General features: G+C 48.4%; 1 protein-coding gene across 1 annotated transcript in view; it reads left to right on the top strand.

Moving 5' to 3' along the window:
• Window positions 1-5,219: 5,219 nt before the first annotated feature.
• The window catches only part of cfap58 (cilia and flagella associated protein 58), a gene marked incomplete at both ends in the record, with an annotated part of 35,372 nt that continues 13,608 nt past the window's right edge, over window positions 5,220-26,983 (top strand). Inside the window, 9 exons of the mRNA XM_080483346.1 lie at window positions 5,220-5,435; window positions 9,001-9,235; window positions 15,183-15,493; window positions 16,274-16,422; window positions 16,500-16,650; window positions 18,839-19,033; window positions 20,976-21,113; window positions 25,343-25,502; window positions 25,658-25,740. Coding sequence (XP_080339472.1) covers window positions 5,220-5,435; window positions 9,001-9,235; window positions 15,183-15,493; window positions 16,274-16,422; window positions 16,500-16,650; window positions 18,839-19,033; window positions 20,976-21,113; window positions 25,343-25,502; window positions 25,658-25,740 — 1,638 coding nt within the window. The remainder of the gene's footprint in view (window positions 5,436-9,000; window positions 9,236-15,182; window positions 15,494-16,273; window positions 16,423-16,499; window positions 16,651-18,838; window positions 19,034-20,975; window positions 21,114-25,342; window positions 25,503-25,657; window positions 25,741-26,983) is intronic.

Here is a 26,983-nt window from a genome sequence, read left to right as displayed (position 1 = left end):
GAGGTGGTTCTTCTCAGACTCACCCAGAAGAGCTTCAAACAAGTTGCTTTTAAAAATGCCCATCACTCTCTGAATGGCAGTTTTCAGCTGCTGCTCCTCCGGCTTCTTCAGTTTGGTGCAGAACTCCTCCAGAAGGCCCAGGGCTCGAGCTGTGTCTGTGGACAGGGGACAGATCAGTCTCAGGTAATGGTACCGCCTCCCTGTCTCATCATGTCTGACTGTCAACTCATACACCGGGGGTCATGATACAGGGGGTCACAGCACCGGGGGTCACGATACAGGGGGTCATGATACAGGGGGTCACAGCACCGGGGGTCATGATACAGGGGGTCATGATACAGGGGGTCATGATACAGGGGGTCACAGCACCGGGGGTCACGATACAGGGGGTCACAGCACCGGGGGCCATGATACAGGGGGTCATGATACAGGGGGTCACAGCACCGGGGGTCATGATACAGGGGGTCATGATACAGGGGGTCATGATACAGGGGGTCACAGCACCGGGGGTCACGATACAGGGGGTCACAGCACCGGGGGTCATGATACAGGGGGTCATGATACAGGGGGTCATGATACAGGGGGTCACAGCACCGGGGGTCATGATACAGGGGGTCATGATACAGGGGGTCATGATACAGGGGGTCATGATACAGGGGGTCACAGCACCGGGGGTCACGATACAGGGGGTCACAGCACCGGGGGTCATGATACAGGGGGTCATGATACAGGGGGTCATGATACAGGGGGTCACAGCACCGGGGGTCACGATACAGGGGGTCACAGCACCGGGGGTCATGATACAGGGGGTCATGATACAGGGGGTCACAGCACCGGGGGTCATGATACAGGGGGTCATGATACAGGGGGTCACAGCACCGGGGGTCACGATACAGGGGGTCACAGCACCGGGGGTCACGATACAGGGGGTCACAGCACCGGGGGTCATGATACAGGGGGTCATGATACAGGGGGTCACAGCACCGGGGGTCATGATACAGGGGGTCATGATACAGGGGGTCACAGCACCGGGGGTCACGATACAGGGGGTCACAGCACCGGGGGTCACGGCACCAGGACAGCCTGAGACCGCCCCTCTGGTCCGACACCCCAGACTGCAGGAACCAGCAGAGCTGAACAAGCAGATGAAAAGTTTTCTTTACTGACTTTTGGAGCGACGTGCAGTTTAGTGACAACATATCAGTGTTTAAAGCAACACAATACACACAATACACACAATACACACAATACACACAACAACCACAATACACACAATACACACAATACACACAACAACCACAATACACACAATACACACAATACACACAACAACCACAATACACACAATACACACAACAACCACAACAACCACAATACACACAATACACACAACAACCACAATACACACAATACACACAATACACACAACAACCACAACAACCACAATACACACAATACACACAATACACACAACAACCACAATACACACAATACACACAATACACACAACAACCACAATACACACAATACACACAACAACCACAACAACCACAATACACACAATACACACAACAACCACAATACACACAATACACACAATACACACAACAACCACAACAACCACAATACACACAATACACACAACAACCACAATACACACAATACACACAATACACACAATACACACAACAACCACAATGCACACAATACACACAATACACACAATACACACAACAACCACAATACACACAATACACACAATACACACAATACACACAACAACCACAACAACCACAATACACACAATACACACAACAACCACAATACACACAATACACACAACAACCACAATACACACAATACACACAATACACACAATACACACAACAACCACAATACACACAATACACACAATACACACAATACACACAACAACCACAATACACACAATACACACAATACACACAACAACCACAATACACACAATACACACAATACACACAACAACCACAATACACACAATACACACAATACACACAATACACACAACAACCACAACAACCACAATACACACAACAACCACAATACACACAATACACACAATACACACAACAACCACAATACACACAATACACACAATACACACAATACACACAATACACACAACAACCACAACAACCACAATACACACAATACACACAATACACACAACAACCACAATACACACAATACACACAATACACACAACAACCACAATACACACAATACACACAATACACAGAACAACCACAATACACACAATACACACAATACACACAATACACACAACAACCACAACAACCACAACAACCACAATACACACAATACACACAACAACCACAATACACACAATACACACAATACACACAATACCATACACCATTGGATAGAGCCTTTTCAAGTCCTGATTTTTTAAAGTACTGAAACTTTTATGAGTTTAATTAGTTTTATACATGATTGAACATATTAGGGTGTGGTGAATACTCTGAACAGTACACACTGTACACAGCCACTACATCAGGCCCTGCTGGTTTGAAGTTCAGATGCATCAGAACCAGGAAGAACCTGAATGAGCGTCTCATCACATAGAGCTTCCAGAGGAGCTCCCAACATGTGGTGAGGTCCTGAAGATGAAGGAGAGGAGAAGCTTACGGTCTTCAAAGGCTGAGGAGCCTCAACCAGGTCTGTGACCTGCAACATGCCACTCTGTAGTGACTCTACAGCCTCTCTGTAGTGACTCTACAGCTCCTCTGTAGTGACTCTACAGTCTCTCTGTAGTGGCCCTACAGCCTTTCTGTAGTGACTCTACAACTCCTCTAGAGTACTCTACAGCCTCTCTGTAATGGCTCTACAACTCCTCTGTAGTGACTCTACAACTCCACTGTAGTGACTATACAGCCTCTCTGTAGTGGCCCTACAGCCTTTTTGTAGTGACTCTACAACTCCTCTAGAGTACTCTACAGCCTCTCAGTAGTGGCTCTACAACTCCTCTGTAGTGGCTCTAGACACTCTCTGTAGTGACTCTACAGCCTCTCTGTAGTGACTCTACAGCTCATGTGGAGTGACTCTACAGCCTCTCTGTAATGACTCTACAGCTCCTGTGTAGTGACTTGACAGCCTCTCTGTAGTGACTCTACAGCTCCTCTGTAGTGACTCTACAGCCTCTCTGTAGTGACTCTACAGCTCCTGTGTACTGACTCTACAGCTCCTCTGTAGTGACTCTACAGCCTCTCTGTACTGACTCTACAGCTCCTGTGTAGTGACTTTACAGCCTCTCTGTAGTGACTGTACAGTCTCTCTGTAGTGACTCTACAGCCTCTGTGTACTGACTCTACAGCTCCTCTGTAGTGACTCTACTCCTCTGTAATGACTCTACAGCTCCTGTGTAGTGACTGTACAGTCTCTCTGTAGTGACTCTACAGCCTCTGTGTACTGACTCTACAGCTCCTCTGTAGTGACTCTACTCCTCTGTAATGACTCTACAGCTCCTGTGTAGTGACTTTACAGCCTCTCTGTAGTGACTTTACAGCCTCTCTGTAGTGACTCTACAGCTCCTGTGTAGTGACTTGACAGCCTCCCTGTAGTGACTCTACAGCTCCTGTGTAGTGACTTGACAGCCTCCCTGTAGTGACTCTACAGCTCCTCTGTAGTGACTCTACTCCTCTGTAATGACTCTACAGCTCCTCTGTAGTGACTCTACAGCTCCTCTGTAGTGACTGTACAGTCTCTCTGTAGTGACTCTACAGCTCCTCTGTAGTGGCTCCACAGAGCCTCCTAAAAACAGTACAGAGGTAAACGGGAAAGGAAACAGACGTAGAGCAGAAGCAAACGTGAAAATGGTGAAGCTGAACTGAAGTCTGGAGAACGTCAAGTTTCCTGACGTGAGCTGAGCTGCTTCCTGCTGCCACTCACCGTGTTTCCTGACAGGCATGGCTCAGGGTAAACTGGGCTCTGGAAGGCCTTCACGTCTTCAGGGCATGGTCTTCCTTCCTTCTCAATGGGACCTGCTCACCCAAGAAGTGCTGAGACCAACTTGATAAAGGTGCACAGCAGGGGTCACCAGGGGTCACCGGGGGTCACCGGGGGTCACCAGGGGTCACCAGGGGTCACCGGGGGTCACCGGGGGTCACCAGGGTTTGGGATTTTATTTTTAAACACAAATGTGAGGATTCACTCCAAGACTAGAAGCTCCAGTACTAGATCCAGAGTTTCAGCAGGGTGCAACTGTCAAACTCAGGAGCTTCAGTACATCCACAGTCTGAAGCTTCAGTACATCCACAGTCTGAAACCAGGAGCTTCAGTACATCCACAGTCTGAAGCTTCAGTACATCCACAGTCTGAAGCCAGGAGCTTCAGTACATCCACAGTCTGAAGCTTCAGTACATCCACAGTCTGAAGCCAGGAGCTTCAGTACATCCACAGTCTGAAGCCAGGAGCTTCAGTACATCCACAGTCTGAAACCAGGAGCTTCAGTACATCCACAGTCTGAAGCCAGGAGCTTCAGTACATCCACAGTCTGAAACCAGGAGCTTCAGTACATCCACAGTCTGAAACCAGGAGCTTCAGTACATCCACAGTCTGAAACCAGGAGCTTCAGTACATCCACAGTCTGAAGCTTCAGTACATCCACAGTCTGAAGCTTCAGTACATCCACAGTCTGAAGCCAGGAGCTTCCACAGCACAGAAGTGCCTCATCATGACTGTGGTTGCTGCAGTAGGCTGATGGATCCAGACTGTGGACAGATGATCAGGAGGAGGTGCTTCAGCTTCACTGCCTCCAGAGCCCGAGGAGCTCATCCACATCCCTTATTCCTCCTGCTGTCTGCCGCTCTACTGCCGCTCTACTGCCGCTCTACTTTGTCCCTCCTGCCAGAGAAAGGCTGCAGCGCCTCCTCATCAGCAGCAGCAGGGATGAAGAGTCCTGCAGACATCCGTTAGTGTGCGCGCGCGCGTGTGTGTGTGTGTGTGTGTGTGTGTGTGTGTGTGTGTGTGTGTGTGTGTGTGTGTGTGTGTGTGTGTGTGTGTGTGTGTGTGTGTGTGTGTGTGTGTGTGTGTGTGTGTGTGTGTGTGTGTGTGTGGAAACAGCTCTTCATCCAGCTCACACAAGCACGTCTGCCGGTCCGCTCTCCGGCTGAATCAGCATCCAGCGGCGGTGCCGTCGGACGGACGCTCCCCTGTAGATGCGACGCCCGCCCGGCCAGCTGGAGGGAGGACCGGCCCGTCAGATGGGGCAGAAAACGCGTGGCCCTCAAAGGACTCCATGGATGCTCATCTTCCGCCCGGTGGAGGGAGTGCAGCCGCGGGGCTCGTCCTGTCGGAGGCGGGAGCGCAGCTCTGGCTGCACCGTGTCTCTGCTCGGTGACAGGCGGCTGCAGCCTGCAGCCATAGGATCCGCCGTACGGTCGCGAACCAGCCGCAAGCTCACGGCGAACAGCTGGCGTGCTTCCGGTTTTACCTGTCAAAATAAACCGCTTCGCCAGCAACAAAGTAACAGCAAACAGCTGACGGACTTCCGGTTGTACTTGTCACGTTGCGCCGATGCCATCTTGGATGGGTCACCGGTGCGCTCCTACTGCTTTTATTTCTTCTGAAGAAGGTTCAGTCCAACTCCAATCATCAGAACCCCCACATTTCAAACATTAAATTATGAGTTTTCATTCTGAAATATTTTGTATTATTCTCTTCAACAAAGATAGACATGTGGTATGGCATATAAATAAACAGTGTTGCCGCAGTTACCGTGAAAAAGTAATGTGATTACTGATTACTAGTTACTTCTTTACAAAGTAACTTACTTACTTTACTGATTACTTGTTTTTAAAAGTAACTAGGTTAGATTACAAGTAACTTTTTAGTTACTTTCAGCAACTGATGGCAACATTTATTTGCACTACCTGCTCTATGATACCTTTTAATCCCCCCCTCCCCTAAAATGGAGTAATAGATAAATGTGTCACAATAAATAAATATGTAATAGGTAAATATCTAACAATTATTTTCTATGTAATATTAAAGGTAACTATGTAAAAATAAATGAAAGTATAACAGGTAAATATGTTATTGTGTGTAAATATGTTAAAAACAAAATCTAAATTTGTTACACAAAAAAGTTTTAACTTGTGCCCTAATGTACGTGTTCATTGTACATAAATGTCTCATTGTGTGTAAATAAAGACTTTCCATAGTGGTGTCATGGCTCCATCATGTTGCTGCTCTAAAAGGAGAGGACAGCGTCCCAATGTCCCGTCTGCAGACTGCTTCCATGTCCTCTCTAGACTTTATAGAAGTATGCTACATTAAATTAATAAATAAATGAAATTATTTTTAATTTAATAAATTAAAAATGAGAGCAATGATTCTTCACAGTCATGTAAATGTATATTTACGTGGTTTTCTTCAGAAAACACGTCGCTGTCACACAGACTTCTTTAGGCTGACGGGGCAGACTTGCCCCTCACAAGATGGCGGCCGCTGTGACGTGTCGGAGCGGTGGGCGGAGACAGGCTGCGCGCCGTCTATGTCTATGTGGAAAACGGCCAGAGACTGGAAGCGTCTCCCACTGACGTCAGTGTCGCACGTGCATTCTGGGTGATGTTGTCCAATAAAACTACAACTTTAAAAACCCGTTCTCTCCTCTCGCGAGATCACAGGTTGCTCAGCAACTGACGCCAACACATCTCGGCTCGTTGTTTCGGCTCTCGACGTTATCAGGAAGTATTTATTTGAAATGGAGGTGAGTTCGTTTCCCTAAAGCGTCACCAATATTTCAGTTAAATGTTTTCTTCTTTAAAATGATTTGACAGTCGAGTTTAACGTTCGAGTTACTTGTAAGAGTTTGGTAAAGTTAGAAAGATATTCATAGGTTCGGACTTCCGGCTTCAATAACTGCTTCATGAAACGTCCTCAACACTCTAAAAAACGCTTCTTTCCCATCGCTGTGAACTCCACAACGAGCTACAAGCTCATTTCAATCAAAACGATCTGTGTTTGGAGCAGCAGGATCAATAATATTGATCTCTATGAGCGGACAGAGCGCAGGGACCGTCTGCAAATGACAAACTTCTGCAACAGCGAAGACAGATTCTACACAAAAACCTAATAACGTGACTGAGTTTCACTGTAGTGTCTATATATATATATATATATATATATATATATATATATATATATATATATATATATATATATATATATAATTTATTTATTTAATTTTTTTTTTAAATATAAAAACCCTTTTCTTAATTGTCATGGAATTGTGTGTTATTAGTGATCAGATTCAGTACCTTCACTCTCATATAGAATAATAAAGTGTCCAACCATCAAAGGGTCCTGCTGATCAGACCACAACACTTGGTCTGACCACACTTTGTCATCACTATAAACATCCTGATTTAAATGAGTTGATTAACAATGAAACACTTTGTAAGAAAGAGCCCTGTTTTTATTAATAACTTTTTAATTGATGAAATAACTGATTCTATCAATGTGACGATACCAGAAGGGACAGTTAGGCTAAATAAGGGAAATAATCCATGGATTACAAAAGGAATTCAAAAGTCTATCCAAAATAACGGACAAACTTAATAAGCAGTACAGAAATAGTCCTAATAGTAGTAGAACTGCCTACACAGAATATCAGAACAAACAAACCAGCTTTATACAAGCTAGCAAACCAAATTACTTCCCCCGTTTCAAAACCGTCTCCGGGGATCAACGGAAGTCTTGGAAGGTGTCGAATGAGATCCTGGGCCACAATGGTGAACCATCAACGATCCCTGATACTGTAGTGTAAATTCAGTCAAATACTCTTAATGAGAAAGACCATCTATGAAATACTTTTCTGTGTTTCTGTTGGGAAAAATCTGAATAAACAAATTCGTCCACCAGGGGGAGCCAATTATGAACAATTTATGAAAAGTAATGGTCCCAGCTCATGCTTCCTTAGACCTACAGGTAAATTGGAAGTAACTATTATCATTAACAGAGTGAAATGTTCCTACACTGCAGGCGCTGATGGTCTTGGAAGTAAGATCTTAAAGTCACAGTCTGGCATCGATCCACAACAGGCTCAGGAGGCAAAACATAGTACCAGTCATAGTACCAGTCATAGTACCAGTCATAGTACCAGTCATAGTACCAGTCTGGGGACTAAAATGTCATGCAAAACTATCGGCCTATATCGATTCAACCATGTCAAAAGTACTTTAAAGAGTAGTCTACTCAAGGTTAGCTGATTACTTAGATAAACACAACTAACTGGTCTCTTCACAATATGACTTCAGGAAACACAGAAGCACCAGGACGGCCATTTTAGATCTTACTGAGGAAATAAATTAGAAATTTGAAAGAGGAGAATTTGGAATTAGAAACTTTCCTAGAAATTTGATACGATCGACTTCCTAATCGTATTTTCAAAGATGTCGCACTACGATGGCAGGGGCGGAGCTCTCCAGTGGTTCGGGGCGGAGCTCTCCAGTGGTTCAGGGGCGGAGCTCTCCAGTGGTTCTGGGGCGGAGCTCTCCAGTGGTTCTGGGGCGGAGCTCTCCAGTGGTTCTGGGCCGGAGCTCTCCAGTGGTTCTGGGGCGGAGCTCTCCAGTGGTTCTGGGGCGGAGCTCTCCAGTGGTTCTGGGGTGGAGCTCTCCAGTGGTTCAGGGGCGGAGCTCTCCAGTGGTTCTGGGGTGGAGCTCTCCAGTGGTTCTGGGGCGGAGCTCTCCAGTGGTTCAGGGGCGGAGCTCTCCAGTGGTTCTGGGGCGGACCTCTCCAGTGGTTCTGGGGCGGAGCTCTCCAGTGGTTCGGGGCGGAGCTCTCCAGTGGTTCTGGGGCGGAGCTCTCCAGTGGTTCAGGGGCGGAGCTCTCCAGTGGTTCGGGGCGGAGCTCTCCAGTGGTTCTGGGGCGGAGCTCTCCAGTGGTTCGGGGCGGAGCTCTCCAGTGGTTCAGGGGCGGAGCTCTCCTGTGGTTCAGGGGCGGAGCTCTCCAGTGGTTCTGGGCCGGAGCTCTCCAGTGGTTCAGTGGCAGAGCTCTCTCCAGTGGTTCTGGGGCGGAGCTCTCCAGTGGTTCGGGGCGGAGCTCTCTAGTGGTTCAGGGGTGGAGCTCTCCAGTGGTTCAGGGGCGGAGCTCTTCAGTGGTTCAGGGGCGGAGCTCTTCAGTGGTTTAGGGGCGGAGCTCTCCAGTGGTTCTGGGGCGGAGCTCTTCAATGGTTCTGGGGCAGAACTCTCCAGTGGTTCAGGGGCAGAGCTCTCTCCAGTGGTTCAGGGGCGGAGCTCTCCAGTGGTTCTGGGGCGGAGCTCTTTCCAGTGGTTCAGGGGCGGAGCTCTCCAGTGGTTCAGGAGCGGAGCTCTCCAGTGGTTCGGGGCAGAGCTCTCCAGTGGTTCTTGGGCGGAGCTCTCCAGTGGTTCGGGGCGGAGCTCTCCAGTGGTTCAGGGGCGGAGCTCTCCTGTGGTTCAGGGGCGGAGCTCTCCAGTGGTTCTGGGCCGGAGCTCTCCAGTGGTTCAGTGGCAGAGCTCTCTCCAGTGGTTCTGGGGCGGAGCTCTCCAGTGGTTCGGGGCGGAGCTCTCCAGTGGTTCTGGGGCGGAGCTCTCCAGTGGTTCTGGGGCGGAGCTCTCCAGTGGTTCAGGGGCGGAGCTCTCCAGTGGTTCAGGGGCGGAGCTCTCCAGTGGTTCTGGGCCGGAGCTCTCCAGTGGTTCAGTGGCAGAGCTCTCTCCAGTGGTTCTGGGGCGGAGCTCTCCAGTGGTTCTGGGGCGGAGCTCTCCAGTGGTTCAGGGGCGGAGCTCTCCAGTGGTTCTGGGGCGGAGCTCTCCAATGGTTCAGGGGCGGAGCTCTCCAGTGGTTCTCTCCAGCAAGACCTTTTATATTATTTTCCCTTCAAAAGTAGTTATCAGATCATGAATATATCAAAAAAATGGAATAGCTATTAAAAAGGTTGATTCCATGAAATGTCTTAGGAATTCATATAGAGGAATTCATATAGAGGAATTCATATAGAGGAATTCATATAGAGGAATTCATATAGAGGAATTCATATAGAGGAATTCATATAGAGGAATCCATATAGAGGAATTCATATAGAGGAATTCATATAGAGGAATTCATATAGAGGAATTCATACACTTTACAAAGCACATTAAAGAGCGACTTTAAAAAAAAAAAAGTCTAAAATTAGAGACCTATAATCTAAAATGAGACAGTTGGTCCCAATAGAAGGACTCTCATCACTCTACTATCTGTTTGAACCTCAACTGAATTATTGTAACTTTATCTGGAACAATACTTACTCTACTTACACTACAAAACTTCTGACACTACAAAAGAAAACAATAAGAATCATTTCATGTTTTATTCCAAAACCTCCAAATAATGCTCTCTTCCATAAATATGATCTCCTGAAGTGAATCTTTATCACAATGCATGTATTATGTAGTATAATGTTAACAGGTCCAATACTAGATAGGGTGAACTCATTCACATATACTTACTCTCTCACCAACATGATACCAGAAATATACTGCTCCTAAAAGGGAAATGTAGGAAAATAAAATGTACTAATTTTAGTAAATGTCTTATAGCTGGAAAGCAACTTAAATCAATCAGCCACACCACCCATATTCAAAAGAAACAAGGTTTACATGTAGCGTAGTACTACCAGGGTTAAACTACTTTCTTTCTGTACATGGACTATTCCAAGGTAGAATAAATGAATAATACATTATGTAAATTTAGTCATGTATTGTTTTGTACCGAGTTTAGGACCACAGTTGTAGGAAAAAGTTTATTTGTTATATACATAAAAATATTTTGTTTGTTTGATGGAGGAGTGGAGGACCCTGGGTGGTGGAGGAGTGTTGGACCCTGGGTGGTGGAGGAGTGTTGGACCCTGGGTGGTGGAGGAGTATAGGACCCTGGGTGGTGGAGGAGTGTAGGACCCTGGGTGGTGGAGGAGTGTAGGACCCTGGGTGGTGGAGGAGTGTAGGACCCTGGGTGGTGGAGGAGTGTTGGACCCTGGGTGATGGTGGAGTGTTGGACACTGGGTGGTGGAGGAGTGTTGGACCCTGGGTGGTGGAGGAATGTAGGACCCTGGGTGATGGAGGAGTGTTGGACACTGTGTGGTGGAGTGTAGGACCCTGGGTGGTGGAGGAGTGTTGGACCCTGGGTGGTGGAGGAGTGTTGGACCCTGGGTGGTGGAGGAATGTAGGACCCTGGGTGATGGAGGAGTGTTGGACACTGTGTGGTGGAGTGTAGGACCCTGGGTGGTGGAGGAGTGTTGGACCCTGGGTGGTGGAGGAGTGTTGGACACTGGGTGGTGGAGGAGTGGAGGACCCTGGGTGGTGGAGGAGTGTTGGACACTGGGTGGTGGAGTGTAGGACCCTGGGTGGTGGAGGAGTGTAGCACCCTGGGTGATGGTGGAGTGTTGGACCCTGGGTGGTGGAGGAGTGTTGGACCTTGGGTGGTGGTGGAGTGTTGGACCCTGGGTGGTGGAGGAGTGTTGGACACTGGGTGGTGGAGTGTAGCACCCTGGGTGATGGTGGAGTGTTGGACCCTGGGTGGTGGAGGAGTGTTGGACCCAGGGTGGTGGAGTGTAGCACCCTGGGTGATGGTGGAGTGTTGGACCCTGGGTGGTGGAGTGTAGCACCCTGGGTGATGGTGGAGTGTTGGACCCTGGGTGATGGTGGAGTGTTGGACCCTGGGTGGTGGAATGTTTGGCACTGGGTGGAGGAGTGGAGGACCCTGGGTGGTGGTGGAGTGTTGGACCCTGGGTGGTGGAGGAGTGTTGGACACTGGGTGGTGGAGTGTTGGACACTGGGTGGTGGAGTGTTGGACACTGGGTGGTGGAGTGTAGCACCCTGGGTGATGATGGAGTGTAGCACCCTGGGTGATGATGGAGTGTTGCACCCTGGGTGATGGAGGAGTGTTGGACCCTGGGTGATGATGGAGTGTAGGACCCTGGGTGATGGAGGAGTGTAGGACCCTGGGTGATGGAGGAGTGTTGCACCCTGGGTGATGATGGAGTGTTGTACCCTGGGTGATGGAGGAGTGTAGGACCCTGGGTGGTGGAGGAGTGTTGGACCCTGGGTGGTGGAGGAGTGTAGGACCCTGGGTGGTGGAGGAGTGTTGGACCCTGGGTGGTGGAGGAGTGTAGGACCCTGGGTGGTGGAGGAGTATAGGACCCTGGGTGGTGGAGGAGTGTAGGACCCTGGGTGGTGGAGGAGTGTAGGACCCTGGGTGGTGGAGGAGTATAGGACCCTGGGTGGTGGAGGAGTGTTGGACCCTGGGTGATGGTGGAGTGTTGGACACTGGGTGGTGGAGGAGTGTTGGACCCTGGGTGGTGGAGGAATGTAGGACCCTGGGTGATGGAGGAGTGTTGGACACTGTGTTGTGGAGTGTAGGACCCTGGGTGGTGGAGGAGTGTTGGACCCTGGGTGGTGGAGGAGTGTTGGACACTGGGTGGTGGAGGAGTGGAGGACCCTGGGTGGTGGAGGAGTGTTGGACACTGGGTGGTGGAGTGTAGGACCCTGGGTGGTGGAGGAGTGTAGCACCCTGGGTGATGGTGGAGTGTTGGACCCTGGGTGGTGGAGTGTAGCACCCTGGGTGATGGTGGAGTGTTGGACCCTGGGTGGTGGAGGAGTGTTGGACCCAGGGTGGTGGAGTGTAGCACCCTGGGTGATGGTGGAGTGTTGGACCCTGGGTGGTGGAGTGTAGCACCCTGGGTGATGGTGGAGTGTTGGACCCTGGGTGATGGTGGAGTGTTGGACCCTGGGTGGTGGAATGTTTGGCACTGGGTGGAGGAGTGGAGGACCCTGGGTGGTGGTGGAGTGTTGGACCCTGGGTGGTGGAGGAGTGTTGGACACTGGGTGGTGGAGTGTTGGACACTGGGTGGTGGAGTGTTGGACACTGGGTGGTGGAGTGTAGCACCCTGGGTGATGATGGAGTGTAGCACCCTGGGTGATGATGGAGTGTTGCACCCTGGGTGATGGAGGAGTGTTGGACCCTGGGTGATGATGGAGTGTAGGACCCTGGGTGATGGAGGAGTGTAGGACCCTGGGTGATGGAGGAGTGTTGCACCCTGGGTGATGATGGAGTGTTGTACCCTGGGTGATGGAGGAGTGTAGGACCCTGGGTGGTGGAGGAGTGTTGGACCCTGGGTGGTGGAGGAGTGTAGGACCCTGGGTGGTGGAGGAGTGTTGGACCCTGGGTGGTGGAGGAGTGTAGGACCCTGGGTGATGGAGGAGTGTAGGACCCTGGGTGGTGGAGGAGTGTTGGACACTGGGTGGTGGAGGAGTGGAGGACCCTGGGTGGTGGAGGAGTGTTGGACACTGGGTGGTGGAGTGTAGGACCCTGGGTGGTGGAGGAGTGTAGCACCCTGGGTGATGGTGGAGTGTTGGACCCTGGGTGGTGGAATGTTTGGCACTGGGTGGAGGAGTGGAGGACCCTGGGTGGTGGTGGAGTGTTGGACCCTGGGTGGTGGAGGAGTGTTGGACACTGGGTGGTGGAGTGTTGGACACTGGGTGGTGGAGTGTTGGACACTGGGTGGTGGAGTGTAGCACCCTGGGTGATGATGGAGTGTAGCACCCTGGGTGATGATGGAGTGTTGCACCCTGGGTGATGGAGGAGTGTTGGACCCTGGGTGATGATGGAGTGTAGGACCCTGGGTGATGGAGGAGTGTTGCACCCTGGGTGATGATGGAGTGTTGCACCCTGGGTGATGGAGGAGTGTAGGACCCTGGGTGATGGTGGAGTGTTGCACCCTGGGTGATGGAGGAGTGTAGGACCCTGGGTGATGGAGGAATGTAGGACCCTGGGTGATGGTGGAGTGTTGCACCCTGGGTGATGGAGGAGTGTAGGACCCTGGGTGATGGAGGAGTGTAGGACCCTGGGTGATGGTGGAGTGTTGCACCCTGGGTGATGGAGGAGTGTTGCACCCTGGGTGATGGAGGAGTGTTGCACCCTGGGTGGTGGAGGAGTGTAGGACCCTGGGTGGTGGAGGAGTATAGGACCCTAGGTGGTGGAGGAGTGTTGGACTCTGGATGGTGGAGGAGTGTAGGACCCTGGGTGGTGGAGGAGTGTTGGACACTGGGTGGTGGAGGAGTGTAGGACCCTGGGTGGTGGAGGAGTGTAGGACCCTGGGTGGTGGAGGAGTGTAGGACACTGGGTGGTGGAGGAGTGGAGGACTCTGGGTGGTGGAGGAGTGGAGGACCCTGGGTGGTGGAGGAGTGTTGGGCACTGGGTGGTGGAGTGTAGGACCCTGGGTGGTGGAGGAGTGTTGGACACTGGGTGGTGGAGGAGTGTTGGACCCTGGGTGGTGGAGGAATGTAGGACCCTGGGTGATGGAGGAGTGTTGGACACTGTGTGGTGGAGTGTAGGACCCTGGGTGGTGGAGGAGTGTTGGACCCTGTGTGGTGGAGGAGTGTTGGACACTGGGTGGTGGAGGAGTGGAGGACCCTGGGTGGTGGAGGAGTGTAGGACCCTGGGTGATGGAGGAGTGTAGGACCCTGGGTGGTGGAGGAGTGTAGGACCCTGGGTGATGGAGGAGTGTAGGACCCTGGGTGATGGAGGAGTGTTGGACCCTGGGTGATGGAGGAGTGTAGGACCCTGGGTGATGGTGGAGTGTAGGACCCTGGGTGATGGAGGAGTGTTGGACCCTGGGTGATGGAGGAGTGTAGGACCCTGGGTGATGGAGGAGTGTAGGACCCTGGGTGATGGTGGAGTGTAGGACCCTGGGTGATGGAGGAGTGTTGGACCCTGGGTGATGGAGGAGTGTAGGACCCTGGGTGATGGTGGAGTGTAGGACCCTGGGTGATGGAGGAGTGTTGGACCCTGGGTGATGGAGGAGTGTAGGACACTGGGTGGTGGAGGAGTGGAGGACCCTGGGTGGTGGAGGAGTGTAGGACCCTGGGTGATAGAGGAGTGTAGGACCCTGGGTGATGGAGGAGTGTTGGACCCTGGGTGATGGAGGAGTGTTGGACCCTGGGTGATGGTGGAGTGTAGGACCCTGGGTGATGGAGGAGTGTAGGACCCTGGGTGATGGAGGAGTGTTGCACCCTGGGTGATGGAGGAGTGTAGGACCCTGGGTGATGGAGGAGTGTAGGACCCTGGGTGATGGTGGTTCTAGACGTTTTCAGGCATTCAGTTTGTGGAATCCGCCCGTTTAGATCAGGACTGTGACCCGGTGTCTGTGGCCCGTCATCCTCAGGAGTCCGGTCCAGAACGCTGCGACTCTTCTGAGTCCTTGGAGGAGTTCCAGGTTGTCCTCGCTGAGCTGCTTGGGGATGAGAGCATGGGCAAGATTCGGGTGGAGTATGAGAAGCTCCTCCGTGTGCTGAAGAAGTCCCGGGAAAATGAGAAAAGGCTCATGTCCAAATGCAAAGAGCTGAACGCAGAAATGGTTTCCACCTCTACCAGAGTGTCAGCGGCTCTGGAACTCTCCCAAGAAGATGAGACCACCATAGCTTCATTGAAGAGGGTACACACACACACACACACACACACACACACACACACACACACACACACACACACAGAAAGCTCCTAATATTTACAAATATTCTATTTTCATTCCTTTCTCTTTTACAAACACGGTCAACATCTGGGCTCGTTCCAGTTGTCCTGTCACGTAGATTTAGTATTTACTTTGTTCTCTGTTCAGTCACACACATTTCAGATTGTATTTAAAAGCTTTGGGAATTACCCACTGAAAAACCAAACTGGGTCAGAACATCAGAACAAGTGAAGGACTGATTATTGTCTCCGGTGTTTGGTGTGAATATATGACATATATATAATATATAACAGGAGACCAACAGGACGCTTCCTCATGCAACACTTCACTGAAATACCACCCCAGTGGGATCCAATTCTTAACTTCAACACTTTCAAAGCTGGATTCTCATTGAAAATCCAAACGGCCTCTTTAATAGAGCATCAGGACATATTTACTGCCCCCCAGTGGCAGACCTGGCAATTGCTTTGATTTTGACTTGTCAGTGTTTTGCCAGTGTTCGGCTCCAGCAAGTAAAAAAGTTGCAAACAATTTTTCTAACTTTATGATTTCCGATGAGGTTCATTTCACTTCCTGTTAACTTCTTTTGCTTTTTAGTTTCTGTATGATGGATGTCTTCAGTTTGTGTCAGATGGCTGATAGTGTCTTGAGAAGTGTCTTCAATCAAAATGTCTCATTAATAAACTAAAATGCAATATTATTACTCTCAATCTGGGTTTGATTGAACCCTGGCTGCCATTACAGGAGCTGGACAAAGCTTGGAAACTGGTCAGCGCTGCTCATGATGAAGAGAAGAAGGATAAAGATACCATCAGGACCCTAAAAGAAGACATTGCCAACCTCACAAAGCTGAGTGAAAAACCCCCTCATGTCTCTGTGGGACAGGAACAAAGGTGTCTCTGCTGCTCCAGACGTTTTCACCATCTTGTCAGTTCACTGGTGAAACAGGGTGAAATGTGATTTTTTCCAGTGAACTACTGACGATGAAGGAGGAGTTGACCAAGGAGAAGAATCAGCTGCTGTCAACAGTGGAGGGGCTGAGAGAGCAGCTCAACAAGGCCACCGTAACTCTGCAAGAGGTCCAGGGCCAAAGAGAGAGCACCTTGGACAGGATTTCCCAGGTAGCTGTGAGGAAAGCTCCTCATCGTTTTTATTGAGAACAAGGTACAGAAAGAAGAGTTCAAATAATAAATTAGTAAGTAAGTAATAAGTAATTTAAATAAATCAATAGATAAGTAGAAGAAAATGATAATACTGGTATGGGCAGCAACCGATATGATTTAACAGATGAGCTCTTCTACTTTTAACACGAATGTAAGTCTGTCATGTCAGAGGTGAGGTGGAGGTGAGGTCTGTCATGTCAGAGGTGAGGTGGAGGTGAGGTCTGTCATGTCAGAGGTGAGGTGGAGGTGAGGTCTGTCATGTCAGAGGTGAGGTGGTGGTGAGGTCTGTCATGTCAGAGGTGAGGTGGTGGTGAGGTCTGTCATGTCAGAGGTGAGGTGGAGGTGAGGTCTGTCATGTCAGAGGTGAGGTGGAGGTGAGGTCTGTCATGTCAGAGGTGAGGTGGTGAGGTCTGTCATGTCAGAGGTGAGGTGGAGGTGAGGTCTGTCATGTCAGAGGTGAGGTGGAGGTGAGGTCTGTCATGTCAGAGGTGAGGTGGTGGTGAGGTCTGTCATGTCAGAGGTGAGGTGGAGGTGAGGTCTGTCATGTCAGAGGTGAGGTGGTGGTGAGGTCTGTCATGTCAGAGGTGAGGTGGAGGTGAGGTCTGTCATGTCAGAGGTGAGGTGGTGGTGAGGTCTGTCATGTCAGAGGTGAGGTGGTGGTGAGGTCTGTCATGTCAGAGGTGAGGTGGAGGTGAGGTCTGTCATGTCAGAGGTGAGGTGGAGGTGAGGTCTGTCATGTCAGAGGTGAGGTGGTGGTGAGGTCTGTCATGTCAGAGGTGAGGTGGAGGTGAGGTCTGTCATGTCAGAGGTGAGGTGGAGGTGAGGTCTGTCATGTCAGAGGTGAGGTGGTGGTGAGGTCTGTCATGTCAGAGGTGAGGTGGTGGTGAGGTCTGTCATGTCAGAGGTGAGGTGGTGGTGAGGTCTGTCATGTCAGAGGTGAGGTGGAGGTGAGGTCTGTCATGTCAGAGGTGAGGTGGAGGTGAGGTCTGTCATGTCAGAGGTGAGGTGGTGGTGAGGTCTGTCATGTCAGAGGTGAGGTGGTGGTGAGGTCTGTCATGTCAGAGGTGAGGTGGAGGTGAGGTCTGTCATGTCAGAGGTGAGGTGGAGGTGAGGTCTGTCATGTCAGAGGTGAGGTGGTGGTGAGGTCTGTCATGTCAGAGGTGAGGTGGAGGTGAGGTCTGTCATGTCAGAGGTGAGGTGGTGGTGAGGTCTGTCATGTCAGAGGTGAGGTGGAGGTGAGGTCTGTCATGTCAGAGGTGAGGTGGTGGTGAGGTCTGTCATGTCAGAGGTGAGGTGGAGGTGAGGTCTGTCATGTCAGAGGTGAGGTGGTGGTGAGGTCTGTCATGTCAGAGGTGAGGTGGTGGTGAGGTCTGTCATGTCAGAGGTGAGGTGGAGGTGAGGTCTGTCATGTCAGAGGTGAGGTGGAGGTGAGGTCTGTCATGTCAGAGGTGAGGTGGTGGTGAGGTCTGTCATGTCAGAGGTGAGGTGGTGGTGAGGTCTGTCATGTCAGAGGTGAGGTGGAGGTGAGGTCTGTCATGTCAGAGGTGAGGTGGAGGTGAGGTCTGTCATGTCAGAGGTGAGGTGGAGGTGAGGTCTGTCATGTCAGAGGTGAGGTGGTGGTGAGGTCTGTCATGTCAGAGGTGAGGTGGTGGTGAGGTCTGTCATGTCAGAGGTGAGGTGGAGGTGAGGTCTGTCATGTCAGAGGTGAGGTGGTGGTGAGGTCTGTCATGTCAGAGGTGAGGTGGAGGTGAGGTCTGTCATGTCAGAGGTGAGGTGGTGGTGAGGTCTGTCATGTCAGAGGTGAGGTGGAGGTGAGGTCTGTCATGTCAGAGGTGAGGTGGTGGTGAGGTCTGTCATGTCAGAGGTGAGGTGGAGGTGAGGTCTGTCATGTCAGAGGTGAGGTGGAGGTGAGGTCTGTCATGTCAGAGGTGAGGTGGAGGTGAGGTCTGTCATGTCAGAGGTGAGGTGGTGGTGAGACACGAGGACCAAGAGTGATTGGAACCATGTGCTTCTATACTGCTTCAGTTGGGATGAAGGAACATCTTTCATCTTCAGCGTAGTTTCCATCCTCTCCATTGCTCATGAAACCAAATGAAGAGAGACAAAAGGACAGTAAGCAGCTGCGTCTGTCTCCGTCCTCCTGCAGCTTCAGCAGGAGCTCCAGATGCAGCAGAACGAGGCGTCCCGAGAGAAAAGACTGAAGGAGAAGCTGGACAAGGAGGTGAAGCAGCTCCAGGCCGACATGGAGGCCAAGATGAGCCACATCAAGGCTCTGAATGTTCAGGGCCAGAAGGCCAAAGAGGAGCAGCAGAGACTGGAGCAGCAGCTGAAGGAGCTGAAGGTAAACTCTATCACCCTATAACAGACATGGGCACCCCTCTACAACAGGTGGAGCGACAACTCTGATCTTGTTTTAGGTTTTCTGGAAAACATCATCTCCAGACATGTAGATCTGATACAGCCAGTCCAAAGACATACAGGAAATCATTTCACATTAAGAGCTCCACCCTCAGTGTGGTGGTGTAATGAGCTCCACCCTCTTTGTGTTGGTGAGGACTCTGGCCTCAGCGTCCTGGATCAGCTGTAGTTGTCCAGATGTTGTAAACACTCCGTTCCAGTGAAGATGAAAGCAGAAGGAGTTTCTCTGAAATCCTTTGATTCTTCCACATTGTTCAGACGGTAGGAAGCTGACGTGGTTCTTGTCTTAATGTGGCTGTTGGATTTCAGGGTGGAGTCCAGAACTCCACCCAGATTTCTGCCTGATCTGATGTCCTGAGTGACCTGGAGTCAAGATGAGCACTGACCTTTAACCTTTCTTCTTTGGGGCCAAAAACAATGAGCTGAGTTTTCTCTGGGTTGAGTTGTAAAAAGTGCTGACTCATCATTTCCTCCGCCGGTATCAGGGGGCGTGGTCATTCACTGACACTGAGATATAGAGCTGAGTGTGGTCTGGTCATCCTGAGAAGAGATGTTGTAATGTTCCATGATCTGAGCCAGTGGGAGCTGGAGATGTTCACTAAAGGGCCCCAGGATGGAGCCCTGAGGAACCCCACAAGTGATTTGCTCACGTTCACAATCAGCTGCTGACACAGAATGGCGGCCATCTTGCCAGGAGGATTTAAAGCCAGAAGGTCCAACCATTGTTCCAGTGGGTCCAGCAGGACGTTGTGTCCAACTGTGTCCAAAGCAGCACTAAGACCCAGTCAGAGTCAAAGTGAGACAGTGGACGTGTCCCTGCTCATGGAGACGTCCTCCAGCACTTTAATCCCAGTGTCTCAGTGCTCTGACCCCAATCCAGACTGGAAAACATTCCGCTCCTTGTTTTGAACCAGAAAAGCAGGAAGTTGTGTAAAAAGCTCCTTTTCAATAATCTGACTTCAGAAAGCTTTGATCTGGGCCTGGAGTTACTGATTCCTCAAGTATCCAGATTACTCTTTTTTAAAAGAGCTTTTAGAAGAGTTTGAGGAAAAACAGCGTGTGAAGAGAGCTGTGTACTCTGTGTACTCTGTGTATTACCTCTGGAGCTGGACAGTGTAAAGACTTTGTGTGCAGAGGGTGGAGAGGGTGGAGAGGGTGGAGGCTGCATGTTGTGGGTCTGAGCTGGAGAACAATGTGGGTTAGTGCTGCTCAGTCTAACAGGAGAACATCTGCCAGATTAGACAGAACATCTTTGGGTGGAGGCTCAGGGGTTCCAGCCGTAATGCCTGAGCTCCACCCACTGACGCTCATTTGATGGTGCAATAGGAGGGACATCATTCCAAGATGCATCTGAGAGGAGTTCAGGATGTCCTGATGGCGAGGGACTGTCTGTCTCAGTCTGTCCACCACACTAAACCAAGTACCAGCATTAGTACTGTGTTTGCTGAGAACCTCAGAGAAGAACCATTGTCTGGCCCCTTCTAATTCTAGCTTCTACATGACAAGACCTTCTTTGGACATGTCCTAATGAAGGTGGAGCTGAGATGGTCTTTTCTGGGCCTTAACCAGTGTCTTCTTCCTCCATGGAGCTGTCCTCCTATCACACACTACTTTAGCTCTGACCGGCGCTGTGGGATCAATGATGGTTCTACCTTTAGAGCTGAAGTTCTCCACAAGGTTCTTGATAGAAGCTGCAGCAGGGCTGCATGCTAGAGAACGTCTGGCTGAAGACACGCCGTGTCTTTTCATCAGTGGGACCTTTTCTGATCAGCTCTGTTGTCCTCCTGCTGTCAGCTGAGATGAGACAAGGTCCTGGTGAGAAACACACACAACTTTCACCACAACCTTCCTCACGCTCCTCACAGATCTTGAATGAGCGTCACACTAAGGAGGTGGAGCAGCTGCAGGGAAAGAGCAGCCGGCTGCAGCAGGAGTGTGAGCAGCTCTCACTGACCAGGGAACAGCTCACCTTCCAAAGCCAGCACTCTGCAACCCAACTGAAGGTACACACACACACACACACACACACACACACACACACACACACACACACACACACACACACACACACACACACACACACACACACGCAGTCTGGAACATAATACTATTTAACAACTCACTTCACTCACATAACAAAACCTTTCTGACTAAATGTTCCTGTTGGACCCCCGTGACCTCTGGCAGGAGCTTCTCTGACCCGGAACATGAGGAAATACAAAGAATAAATAAAAAATCTGTGGCAGGAGCTTTTCAACAGACTGGATTAATTGTGAAAAATGCAGAACTGAACCTTCAGCCTCTACATGATGGCTTTGCAAATATCCTCTGACACTGATACTTCCTTTAGAACCTCCTTTAGCCTAGGAACCACTGATGCTTCCTTTAGCCTAGGAACCACTAATGCCTCCTTTAACCTAGGAACCACTGATGCTTCCTTTAGAACCTCCTTTAGTCTAGGAACCACTAATGCCTCCTTTAACCTAGGAACCACTGATGCTTCCTTTAGAACCTCCTTTAGTCTAGGAACCACTGATGCTTCCTTTAGCCTAGGAACCACTAATGCTTCCTTTAGAACCTCCTTTAGTCTAGGAACCACTGATGCTTCCTTTAGAACCTCCTTTAGTCTAGGAACCACTGATGCTTCCTTTAGCCTAGGAACCACTAATGCTTCCTTTAGCCTAGGAACCACTGATGCTTCCTTTAGCCTAGGAACCACTGATGCTTCCTTTAGCCTAGGAACCACTAATGCCTCCTTTAGCCTAGGAACCACTGATGCTTCCTTTAGAACCTCCTTTAGTCTAGGAACCACTGATGCTTCCTTTAGAACCTCCTTTAGTCTAGGAACCACTGATGCTTCCTTTAGAACCTCCTTTAGTCTAGGAACCACTGATGCTTCCTTTAGCCTAGGAACCACTAATGCTTCCTTTAGCCTAGGAACCATTAATGCCTCCTTTAACCTAGGAACCACTGATGCTTCCTTTAGCCTAGGAACCACTAATGCTTCCTTTAGCCTAGGAACCACTAATGCCTCCTTTAGCCTAGGAACCACTGATGCTTCCTTTAGAACCTCCTTTAGTCTAGGAACCACTGATGCTTCCTTTAGAACCTCCTTTAGTCTAGGAACCACTGATGCTTCCTTTAGAACCTCCTTTAGTCTAGGAACCACTGATGCTTCCTTTAGAACCTCCTTTAGTGTAGGAACCACTGATACTTCCTTTAGCCTAGGAACCACTGATGCTTCCTTTAGAACCTCCTTTAGCCTAGGAACCACTGATGCTTCCCTTAGAACCTCCTTTAGTCTAGGGACCACAGATGCTTCCTTTAGAACCTCCTTAAGCCTAGGAACCACTGATGCTTCCTTTAGAACCTCCTTTAGCCTAGGAACCACTGATGCTTCCTTTACCAAAGGAGACCAGCTCATGTTCCCCCACAATTCCTTGCGGCGACAACATTTAAAGGAACCCGCTGATCGGAGCGTTCAGGGAAACTCAGGATGACTGAAAAAGGAGCAGATCATGTAAGTTACCAAAGTAATAATCTGCCTAGAACCACTTGAAATCATCTAGAACCCAGATGAACTTTCTGTAGTTCATTTTCAGGAACTTGTAGTTCTTCCCCACCATGGCAGACGTCACTAACTAGAGCCGCCGTCGCTTTATTATGACGTCACTAAGTGAAAGTCTGACTGCCTCACCACCGTGATCTCCTTTACTAACTCCTTTAGGAAGCCTCCTAACACCTTTACTAACTCCTTTAGGAAGCCTCCTAACACCTTTACTAACTCCTTTAGGAAGCCTCCTAACACCTTTACTAACTCCTTTAGGAAGCCTCCTAACACCTTTCACTAACTCCTTTAGGAAGCCTCCTAATACCTTTCCTTACCTCCTTTAGGAAGCCTCCTAACACCTTTACTAACTCCTTTAGGAAGCCTCCTAACACCTTTACTAACTCCTTTAGGAAGCCTCCTAACACCTTTACTAACTCCTTTAGGAAGCCTCCTAACACCTTTCACTAACTCCTTTAGGAAGCCCCCTAACACCTTTACTAACTCCTTTAGGAAGCCTCCTAACACCTTTACTAACTCCTTTAGGAAGCATCTTAACACCTTTCACTAACTCCTTTAGGAAGCCTCCTAACACCTTTACTAACTCCTTTAGGAAGCCTCCTAACACCTTTCACTAACTCCTTTAGGAAGCCTCCTAACTCCTTTCACTAACTCCTTTAGGAAGCCCCCTAACACCTTTACTAACTCCTTTAGGAAGCCTCCTAACACCTTTACTAACTCCTTTAGGAAGCATCTTAACACCTTTCACTAACTCCTTTAGGAAGCCTCCTAACTCCTTTACTAACTCCTTTAGGAAGCCTATTAACACCTTTCACTAACTCCTTTAGGAAGCCTCCTAACACCTTTACTAACTCCTTTAGGAAGCATCTTAACACCTTTCACTAACTCCTTTAGGAAGCCTCCTAACACCTTTACTAACTCCTTTAGGAAGCCTCCTAACACCTTTCACTAACTCCTTTAGGAAGCCTCCTAACTCCTTTCACTAACTCCTTTAGGAAGCCTCCTAACACCTTTACTAACTCCTTTAGGAAGCCCCCTAACTCCTTTACTAACTCCTTTAGGAAGCCTCCTAACACCTTTACTAACTCCTTTAGGAAGCATCTTAACACCTTTCACTAACTCCTTTAGGAAGCCTCCTAACACCTTTACTAACTCCTTTAGGAAGCCTCCTAACACCTTTCACTAACTCCTTTAGGAAGCCTCCTAACACCTTTACTAACTCCTTTAGGAAGCCTCCTAACTCCTTTACTAACTCCTTTAGGAAGCCCCCTAACTCCTTTACTAACTCCTTTAGGAAGCCTCCTAACACCTTTACTAACTCCTTTAGGAAGCATCTTAACACCTTTCACTAACTCCTTTAGGAAGCCTCCTAACTCCTTTACTAACTCCTTTAGGAAGCATCTTAACACCTTTCACTAACTCCTTTAGGAAGCCTCCTAACACCTTTCCACTACATTAAGCTTTTATATATATATATATATATATATATATATATATATATATATATATATATATATATATATATATATATATATATATATATATATTCTTTTTAATTTGATGAAATCAAATTTTTACAAATGGAAGATCTAGAGGTCAACAGTCATACAAGAGGTACGAATGGCCAAATAAAACAGGAAGAGGTGTGAAGGTAAGAATAAAGGTGGGAGGAAACAAAATAAAATTACATAAAATGTATTGGAGAAAGAACAAAAGGAGTTCTGTCCTTGGATGAACGTTCTTCATGAGTTTCAGAGATGAGAAGAATAAACACAGTTCTTTAGGAAATGCATACAAATTTGGTTTACATTTTTAAAATTGTTTTTTGTGTGCTACAATTACCATAATATTAATTGAAATGCAAAGAATTCTTAATGATAAAACCATTCAAAGTATTTCCACAATGAAAACAGGAGCTTGTATGTTTCCATAACCGGTGATGTAATCCCCCCAGAACACAGAATGAATGGTCCATAGCTTCAACATGTTTATTACCAAAGGAGCAGTTATTGTTCTCAAATCCAAAATGTCCCTGAGGAAATCAGCAGAGGTATATATTTCATTAGGAACCTTACAATGGTTCTCTTTCACTTGGGGTGCAACAGAAATCTTTAATAACTCAAATCTTAATATTTGAACTTTTTTTTATTTGATCTTTTTTTAGAAAAACATTTTTTATTGAAATTTTAAATGATAAAACTTGAAAGAGGCCAGTCGGATGCTTTAATTGTAAATACCTGCTAAATGTTTGTATTTTGTTGACAACTCTTTCAACTGTATGTGTCAAGTAATGAGAACCTTTGTATTGCTTGGTTCTGTTTCATTCAGGAACACAGTACTGGCACTTCAATTCCTTTCCAAAAACTTGATTTGTTGTATCCCTACATACGTAGATGTTTTATACGAGATGATGCACCCTGCTACCGATCTCCTTGACTGTACGGTTTTAAACTCAGCCTGGTTGTCGTGTATTTAAAGGTTCTCCAATACATTTGCAACAACTTCTGTTTGGAAAATCTGTCTTTTAATAAAATCAATGATATTTTTCACCCTTCACTTATTTCTTTGTTGTGTATTAAAGAATCAAGGCTGGTTGGAGTCAATACACAGTGAATCCAAAATGCTTTCTCACACTCACCTGTACATTTTCCCAAACGTATACAGGTAAGAGAGGAAGAGGTGAGTCAGATGAGGCAGGAGGTGGCCAAACAGACAAAGATGAGAGAAGCCATCCAGAAGAAGTTCCACCAGGTGGAGGATCAGAAGGCCGATGTGGATGTGCAGAGGGAGACACTGAAATCCCAGATTGCAGGTCTAGAGAGAGGTACAAAGAAGTTTTTCTGGATTTGGATCTGGAACAGCTCCATGCATTTTATTTTTCTTACAACCGAACCTTGTGCAACTTGGGCCTTTGCAGGTATCAGACAAGATTGTGTTTCACCTTCAATGTCAAGTGACTGTATTTTTCTACCTTTGCAGATCTTGAATCTTCCCAAAAGCAAGTGGAAGCTGACAAGAAGGCGATAGATGAGTTAATCCGGGAGAGAGACATTCTAAATAAGGTAACTGGTGTGGCTTTGGTTCTTCGAGATAGAGATAATCTGTGATTCATTACATACACTACATAGAATAGAATAGAATAGAATAGAATAGAATAGAATAGAATAGAATAGAAATACTGTATTAATCACTCAGGGAAATTTGTGAAGGTATATAATGAGGTATAATGTAATACCACATAAATAATACCACAGTGACTAGTATTATGTCTTTATCATAACACTTGAGCTTGGTTAGGATTAATTTTTTCCAGAGCTCCAACTACCTCTCAATGCACTGCTCCAGTGAAAAGCTCAATCTGCACTCCTTTTCATTTTTCTCTCACCTCTGAGACCTCCGACCGTTCCCTGGCTGTGTGTGCTGGTTTATCTCCTGTATGTTATGTGAGGACGCCCCCTGCTGGCTGAGTTGTAGCTCCACGTCTTCTGCTTGTCTGATCAATTGTTCAGCCGCGTTCAGTGTGAGCTCTTTTATTAAACACCAGCGTCTTCAACAGCTCTGTCATGTGACCCCACAACAAGTCTGTCTGACTTTCTGTTCTCAGAAAGTTCATATCTCACAAAAGTTCATAGCTCTCCTCTGAGCCTGGTTCTGCAGGTTTCTCCTCTGAGCCTGGTTCTGCAGGTTTCTCCTCTTAGCCTGGTTCTGCAGGTTTCTCCTCTGAGCCTGGTTCTGCAGGTTTCTCCTCTGAGCCTGGTTCTGCAGGTGTCTCCTCTGAGCCTGGTTCTGCAGGTTCCATTCTGCTAGAAGGGAGCTCTCCTTTCCATTGTACCTCTTGTGCAATTGTTGGGTTTTCTCTCTAAAAGTGACTGTGTTGTATTTTCCACTCTACTAATAAAACTGAATTGAATAGACTGATAGGGTTAGGGTTAGGGTTAGGGTTAGGGTTAGAGTTAGGGTTAGGGTTAGGGTTAGGGTTAGGGTTAGGGTTAGGGTTAGGGTTAGGGTTAGGGTTATGGTTAGGGTTAGAGTTAGGGTTAGGGTTAGGGTTAGGGTTAGGGTTAGGGTTAGGGTTAGGGTTAGGGTTATGGTTAGAGTTAGGGTTAGGGTTAGGGTTAGGGTTAGGGTTATGGTTAGGGTTAGAGTTAGGGTTAGGGTTAGGGTTAGAGTTAGGGTTAGGGTTAGGGTTAGAGTTAGGGTTAGGGTTAGGGTTAGGGTTAGGGTTAGAGTTAGGGTTAGGGTTAGGGTTAGGGTTAGAGTTAGGGTTAGGGTTAGAGTTAGGGTTAGGGTTAGGGTTAGAGTTAG

This window comes from Lipophrys pholis (assembly GCF_963383615.2).
Source record: "Lipophrys pholis genome assembly, chromosome: 16".
NCBI lineage: Eukaryota > Metazoa > Chordata > Actinopteri > Blenniiformes > Blenniidae > Lipophrys > Lipophrys pholis.
Note: the sequence above shows the minus strand (reverse complement) of the source record. Positions and strands in the feature narration are given on the sequence as shown.